Raw genomic sequence first — 8,498 nt, 5'->3', positions numbered from 1 at the left:
ATTCTCCTCTCATATTTTTTATGTTTGAAATAAAGTTTTCATAATCCACTCATAGGGTTTAGTAAAGTTCTGATTTCCCTTGAAAACCTATTTTTAGCTCATACGGATTTCAAACCCTTTTATTAAAGGAAGCGTGGATCTGTTGGTTTCTCGATACATACTCATCTTGACCTATTATTTTTCTGAATATATTTTACCACGAGTTTAAAACGTAAACAAAGCATGTTTTGAAATGTACCATTGCGCAACTCTACTCTATCGCTTCCCGCGTTCTGCAACATTGCACAGCTTTCTGTGTGTAAAAGCGCGTTTCTAAGCGAAAATTTTCTTCAGAGAGACGAACGACCCCTGGGTTAGAGTGCTCCTTATCAATTTAAAATAACACCAAATAATTTTTTTTTTCTTTCCGAAGCTTCTTATGCTTGATATAGTAAACATCGTAGAGAGTAGTGCAAAGAAACAAACCGGGTCCGGAGAACAAAAAGACAGAGAGAAAGATGAAGCGGATGATTAAAGCAAATCCCAACGTCTCAAGCCATAATTTGGCTAAAAAGATCGGCATGTCGCAGAGCTTCGTCCAGAAAGCAAAGAAGAGAGCTGGACTACATACATACACGGTACAGAACTTCCCAAACCGCGATGAGCGGCAACAATCGACGGCTAAAACTCGGGCACGGAAGCTCTACGAGAGGATGCTGACAGAATATGGCTGCTGCAAGATGGACGGCGAAACGTATATAAAAGCCGATTTTAAGCATATTCCGGGGTTGGAGTTTTTCACCGGCAAAAACAAGTTCGATGTGGACGACAAATTTAAGAAGAAGAGAATGTCGAAGTTCGCCTCCAAATATATCGTTTGGCAGGCCATCTGCTTTTGCGGACTGAGGAGTGAGCCTTTCGTGACAAAGGGCATAGTATATGGCGAGATCTACAAATCAGAGTGCTTCGAGATGCGCTTTTTGCCGTTCTTGCAACAGCTCGACGAAGCTGTGCTAGTTTGGCCAGATTGGGCATCATGCCATCATGCCACTACTCTAAAAGTGTCCTGGGGAGTAGTATGAGGCCAATTCTGTAGGGGAGAATGAGGATACTTGATCCCTGGGGATACTTGATTCCTTAGCTATATCTCCAAACTGGAATGTCGTACAAAGATCAAATGTTCTAGAAAAATGTGCCAAATGGAACAAAACAGCAATGGTTGAAGCTCAAAAATTTTTAACAATATAAGTTTTTGGGTTATTAAACTTTGCTTGAAAAATTTCACAAAATCTGACTTGAAGATCTTTTTTCATCATTTTAAAATGTTCCTAACTTGGAAATATTATAACAAAAATATTACTTCCAATACATCAATCTTTCGAGTGTAAAATGAACTTCAAAATACAATGTTTTCAAAGCGATGGAAAACTTCCAACTTTTTTCAGAAAAAGTTTTCTAAAATGTTGATTTTGGGTACAATTGATCCCCAATATATGGGTACAAATGATCCCGGTATATTCTTCTTCTCAATGGATCGTGGTCATTGCTGATTACGAGATTACTAATATTTATCCAATAGCGCATATTCATCCATCAATTATCTGAAGAAAAGGGTTAAAATAATTGATTTTCTCTTGTTTATAAAAAATTGCGCCCGTAATAAGGGTTGAGAATTAGCTCTAGAATTTTTTTTTTCTGACAATTAAAGATTGTGAAATGAGAACAAACATGACCAAAATAGTTAATTAACATTCTATCTTGGGGTTTTGTTTGATTTTTTCCATGGATTAGGGCTTCCTGAATAAAGGATCAAGTGTCCCCTAACTTCAAAATTATCGCCATTTTTTTACTCCCACGAAAATGCTTCTAGTTCATCTACGGGTTCAAGCATTGTTCTAATTTTAAGAACATAGAAACTTGAAGTTACACGCTGTCAGAAAATGTAAAAGAGTGCGAGTTGCTGAATTTTTCCAAAAAGATATGGTGAAAATAAGAAAAAGGGATCAAGTATCCCCACTCTCCCCTACACTTTGTTCCAAAGGACATGAACCAGCCAAACTGTCCGGAGCTGCGTCCGGTGGAGCAGTACTGGGCAATAAAGAAGCGGGATCTCCGGAAGAGCAAGAAGACAGTCAAATATAAGAAGGACATGATGAGAAAATGGAAGAAAAACTAAGAAACTGGTACCGGATGACACTGTAAAGACTTTGATGGAGGGCATCAAGCGAAAATGCGTTCAATTTTGCATGCAAGGCTTCATAGATGAATTTTTCTTATGATTTTTGAAGTAAATATATGTATGTATAAAACTACCATAAAATTTTGGTTCGATTCTAAACATTACAAGAAAATTGGCATGAAATTTTCGGAGTCGCAATAATTTCGGGTTCGTCCTTTACACTGTATATGGTCGGGATTCGAACAGATCGAACTGAACGCCAATTTGAAAAAAAAATTATCTATTGCAGCGGATGCGAAACATGATAAACTACCTATCCAATGAAAACAAGAACTTTTTTTAAATTTGTTCTGACTTAATAAGAAAGTTTAAATTTTGCAGACATTGGAAATGACAAAAATGCGTTGCGCCAAAGTGAACTGAGAGCCACCTTAAAGGTAAAAATGAAATGCATGTTTTGGTCATGGAAACTGATTTTGTGCGAAATAATCTTATGTGTTTTGGATTTTTCGATTCAAAACAGTACTTCGGCTCGTCAAGAACTAATATCTGATAAATTAAATGATAAAAAACGTTCCCGTGATTAAAAACTTCTTGTTGCAGATTATTAGCATTTTTGAAATTTCGTCCAGCCAGACTGAACCAAATCCCTCGAATTTTGTTTTACAATTTACTTAAGGGAATGTTAGGATTCTTAACATTTAACAATAAAAGATGCTTAATTTTTTTGCTTACTGTCGTTACTCCGCTTACAATATGCGGAGCTGGAAAAGGCAGTTAAACGAGCTTGTAGACGAGACAAGAGAGCCTGGACAAACTCCCTAGCCGAACAGGGAGAAAGAGCCTCCGCCATTGGAGATATACGATTATTATATGATATTTCTCGCCGCCTTAGTGGTGCAAGGACTAATGCAAGAATGTCGCTGAAAGACCGAGCAGTTCAGCTGCTGACAGATCGAACAGATCAGCCCAAGCGTTGGACTGAGCATTTTGAACAACTTTTCCGAGTCACAAATAGCGATGGCCAACAGAACCTGCAGCTCGAGGCGCCAACAGTAAGTCGCATTAATCTCGGAAGCGCCCTCACTGGCTGAAACAGAAGCGACAATCAAGGACATGAAATCCAACAAAGCGCCTGGAATCGAATGAATTCCAGCAGAAATGGTGAAAGCCGACCCTGCCTTGTCAGCCCAAATGTTGCACCGTCTTTTCGCTGACATTTGGGATACTGCAACATTCCAGGACGACTGGATGCAGGGTATCCTTGTAAAGGTCCCGAAGAAAGGAAATCTGATCGAGTGTGGTAACTGGCGTGGCATAACATTGATCTGTACAACTCTCAAAGTACTCTGCAAAGTGATCCTGAGCAGGATCCAGGAGAAAATCGACGCTACACTCCGACGGCAACAAGCTGGATTCCGTTCGATCCGGACGATCATGCGCAGACCACATAACAACTCTACGAATGATACTGGAACAAATCAACGAATTCCAGGACTTTCTTCTGCTGATGTTCGTTGATTTCGAAAAAGCATTTGACCGACTGAACCACGAAAACATCTGGGCTGCTCTAAGACGACGAGGGGTCCCAAAAAAACTAGTCCATCTCATCGAAGCACAGTACGAGGCATTTTCGTGCAAAGTCTTGCACGACGGTGTCTTGTCCGAACCAATCCCGGTAACTGCTGGAGTGAGACAAGGATGTATTTTGTCACCGCTGCTTTTTCTCATCGTAATGGATAAGATCTTGACTGGATCGATTGACGAAACTTGGTGCACATATGCGGTGACGACGCGAAAACTACAAGTTTTTGTGAATCGCTGCCTGCGGAACATCATCCGCGCTTGGTGGCCTGGCAACTGGATCTCAAACGTGGAACTTCATCGCCGGTGTCGTCAAAAGGCGCTATAAATCGAGATTCGGGAACGTACGTGAAGATGGATTGGGCACACGCTGCGAAGAGCCGAAAACGAGATTTGCAGACAGGCGCTTGACTGGAATCCAGATGGGCATCAAAGAAGGGGCAGGCACAAAGGCTCGTGCGACGTAGTCTAGCCGCTGAAATCCGCACAGTTGACGAGAACCTTGGCTGGCAGCAAATGATGACGCTGGCTCCGGATCGCCAGCAGTGGAGATCTTTTATCTCAGCTCTATGCGTCGGTCAGTTTTCTGCTTAGTTATAGTGTAATCGGAAACTAACCGGTATCGCCTCGACGACTCTATAAGAGCCTAAATGTGATGGTAAAATAAATAAATCAGATATTTTAAGAAATGGTATCAATTGGTAGGGTGAACTTTGAACTCGATTTCTTCGAAATCAAGTTTATGGTGTTTAGTTCGGTCTGGTCGAATCCTTACCATATGAGAGCAAGCTATTTTTAGCTATCGCTAGCACAACTGGCCTTTGCAGAGGCTAGGAAGCGCTCAGGTCAATTAGGCGGCTATTCAAGGGAAGCCTCTCCAATAAAATAAAACAAATTAAATTGTGCGGCTATCTTGAAAGGAACCCTGGAAGAGGGCCGCTCGGGTTTCCACACATATTGATCCTCTAGAGCACATGATGGGCAGCACGGCTCATGTTAACCCATGATGCCCCACAATCTCCCCCTCTCTTCTTCAACAACAGAGATCAAATAAACTTGACACTGAGAATCATTTACGGCTGTGAACAAATGAATGAATGTGGTATGATGTCATTAACTTACTTTTATATATGCCCACGAAATAGGTAGAATTGAGGAGCTGCCGAATGGTCCTGCACTCACAACTCCAAAGCTGTTATTTGGACTTCCTTCGTATGGATCAATAACAGGATGAGTTGGTAAAAATTCAGCCAAGTGTGATTTGACTCCAATGGGACCCATTCCGGGACCTCCACCTCCGTGCGGTATGCAAAATGTTTTATGCAAATTCAAGTGCGAGACATCACTTCCAAAATCTCCCGGACGGCAAAGACCGACCTGTGCGTTCATGTTGGCCCCATCCAGATACACCTGGCCACCGTATTTATGCACCGCGTCGCAAACATCGACGACGTTATCTTCAAATATGCCGTTTGTGGAAGGGTAAGTAAGCATGAGACATGATAGGTTTTCGGCGTGCTGCTCGAGTTTCTCTTTTAAATGGGCCACATCAATGATGCCGTTACTGTTGTTCACTCTGATCGCTTCCACTCTCATGCCAGCCATTTGAGCCGATGCCGGATTAGTGCCATGAGCACTGATCGGGATCAAACAAATGTTTCTTTTGATATCCCCGCGTGATTCGTGATAACTACGAATGGCTCGCAGCCCAGCGTATTCTCCTTGAGCACCACTATTGGGTTGGAAAGATATTTTATCATAGCCCGTTATTTCACACAGATCCTTTTCCAGTTCGTCGAACATCTGCTTGTAGCCCTTGGCTTGCTCTCTCGGAGCGAATGGATGTATTTCAGTAAAGTGTCGGAATGAACACGGAATCATTTCCGTCGTTGAATTCAGCTTCATCGTACAAGAACCGAGTGGGATCATTGAATGTACCAACGATATATCTTTGTTTTCCAAGCGTTTCATGTATCGGATCATCAGTGATTCGCTGTGATGTTTGTTGAATATCGGATGAGTTAGAAAGGGAGAAGTGCGTTTGAATTGGGTCTTGTGAATAGAGGTATCCATTACAGACAAATCGGATATGGTAGTTTCAATGTCCGGACAGTTGAAAACCCACAGTAGATCCTCAATATCCGATGTTTTCACTGTCTCGTCCATAGATATGCCAATAGAACCATCCTCGAAATAGCGTAGATTGATCTTTTTTGCCTCGGCGCGCGCTTTTATTTCAGTAACACTCATGTTATGCGGGATCACATGTAAGGTATCGAAAAATACTTTGTTTAACTGTTCATGACCCGCTTTTCTAAGACCAGAGTTCAGAGTCAGTGCGCAGTTATGGATACGATTGGATATAGCCTTCAAACCTTCGGGTCCATGATAAATTGCATACATGGCAGCCATATTAGCTAAAAGAGCTTGAGCAGTGCAAATATTGCTGGTCGCTTTATCTCTGCGTATGTGCTGCTCCCTGGTTTGGAGAGCCAATCTGTAGGCATCTTGTCCATCCATATCCCTAGTTACACCGATCATTCTACCAGGAATCAAACGGGTTAACTTTTGTCGGCAGGCAAAAAATGCTGCATGTGGTCCACCGTAACCTAAAGGTACGCCCAATCTCTGTGCCGAACCTAGAGCAATATCGGCACCAAATTCTGCCGGTGGTCGCAAAATGGTCAGCGCTAGAAGATCAGTTGCTACAGCAACTAAAGTTCCATTCTTCTTACAATCGGCCGACACCTGTTCAAAGTCTTGTACATCTCCAAATGTGTCGGGGTATTGCAGTAGAATTCCAGAGATTTCATGTTCAGCAAAATCAATTTTCCGCACGGAACCTACCAAAACCTCCACGCCCAAAGCTTCTAGACGTGTACGAACACAGGCAACTGTTTGGGGATGCAGTTTCTTCGAAATAAAAACCTTCTTTCGCTTGTTATAGCGATAGCAAAGACTAAGCGCTTCAGCTGCTGCTGTACCCTCGTCCAGCAACGAAGCGTTTGCAATTTCTAGCCCGGTGAGTTCCGTTACCAGCGTTTGAAAGTTCAGCAGAGACTCCAGGCGACCTTGGCTTATCTCCGGTTGATAGGGAGTGTACTGTGTTGTCCATCCCGGATTTTCAAATATGTTCCTTAGAATGGGATGAGGCACTAAACAGTTGTAATAACCCATTCCAATGTACGAACGCCAGACATCGTTCTTCATCGCAATTGCCCGAATCCTATCGATGAGTTCATGTTCGTCTGAAAATTAAAACAAAAACAGGTTATTTTACTGATTTGGGCGAGAGCTTATGAAATTAGGAAAATCGATCCACTCTAGGCTGACAGTGAAGAGGATCTGCGATTGCTTCGCCTCCTCTACATAGTCAATCAGTGAGCCTAGCAAAAGTTTATCCGATCAGTTTTGAGCTTTCTATACAAATTGCCCTCCGCTTAAATTCTTCAACACCTTTTCACTTCTTCTCGAAGCGCACTCGCTTCATCTATCCAGCTATATTCTTCACAATATCTTAAAACATTTCTACCTTAGAAGTTCATCTCGTCGCAATGCCATTAAAATAATAAAGTAGTATTTCGATATCACGGTCAAAAAAAATTTCGCCATGAATATGGCGAAACCGTAAATGATAAAATCGAACAGTGAAAAAGTCGAAAAACTACTGTATAATCAATAATTATATCCGTCGTTATTTTTATTCCTCGAAAATATAATATCGTAAAAATTTAAAATAGTTCAGCTTTTTCTTTCAGTATGTTTACCGGAGAATTTTCCTAATTGGATTCATCTGTTTCTAAATAGTGCCGTCGTACAAGTATGTGAATTTTTTTACAACTTCCGGTCTAAATACCCAGCAAACATTTATCTAGATATACCGCAGACACAACAGGGATATAAAAACGCTTATACCAGAAGGAATAATCGTATTAAACTTACCAGGAAAATCTTTCACGTTTTGTAGTTAGGAGAAAATGTATGGCTGTTCCTGTGTATGTATTCTTTTTGACGCTGAAATCTTTTAGAATGGAAAAATTCTAAGGGTTTCTGGACTGTATTAATAATTTCTCTGCTCTTTCAAATCTTTTCAAAAGCGAGCAATGGCGCTATAACCATGGTCGATGACCTGAGATGAAGGTACAGGGATCCAAAATTAAAACAGTGTATGATGGTTAAAGAAGAGTTTCTTTAATTATTGTATTGTTAAATTTTGGACTTTATGAAGAAAAACCTCATTTCCATCCCCTGAAGGAAGAATCTAAAGGCCCAACACCAAGGAGCATAGAAATATTTTAGCATCTATGCTCCCAACGATTATTTTATTTACAAAGTATTCCGTCTCACGACATAACTTGACGAACATAATTCCTAAAATTCACTCGGTCCATGGCAACCGTTCTCCAATTTCTCGGACACCCCACGGTCGCCAGATCATGCTTCCAACGAATTAATATCAAATAAACATGGGAACGTATGGTACTGTTGTCCACGTTTCTTCCTCCCCTGTTTCCAGTCGTCTCTGCGTCCAATACTGCGCAGTAGGCCCGGCCTTGATAAGATAAATAGTGAATGTATTTTTACTATCCACAGGGATGCTGATAAGATCTGGCTATGTACACACTAAGATTGCATTTATCCCGCTCGGGACCATGGGTCTCCGTATCACAGAAGAACTGCCCAATTCAAACGAAGTTCGAATGAGAATTCACCCAAATCTCGGGCCGCTTCATCTCTCCTGAGATCCAAGACAAAC

At 41.4% G+C, this 8,498-nt stretch overlaps 1 protein-coding gene across 1 annotated transcript in view; it reads right to left on the bottom strand.

The window, feature by feature from the left end:
- LOC129739150 (glycine dehydrogenase (decarboxylating), mitochondrial) overlaps window positions 1-8,498 on the bottom strand; it is a 30,668-nt gene that overhangs the window by 1,711 nt on the left and 20,459 nt on the right. Inside the window, exon 3 of the mRNA XM_055730554.1 lies at window positions 4,865-6,990. Coding sequence (XP_055586529.1) covers window positions 4,865-6,990 — 2,126 coding nt within the window. The remainder of the gene's footprint in view (window positions 1-4,864; window positions 6,991-8,498) is intronic.

This window comes from Uranotaenia lowii, chromosome 1 (assembly GCF_029784155.1).
Source record: "Uranotaenia lowii strain MFRU-FL chromosome 1, ASM2978415v1, whole genome shotgun sequence".
NCBI classification, from domain to species: domain Eukaryota; kingdom Metazoa; phylum Arthropoda; class Insecta; order Diptera; family Culicidae; genus Uranotaenia; species Uranotaenia lowii.
Note: the sequence above shows the minus strand (reverse complement) of the source record. Positions and strands in the feature narration are given on the sequence as shown.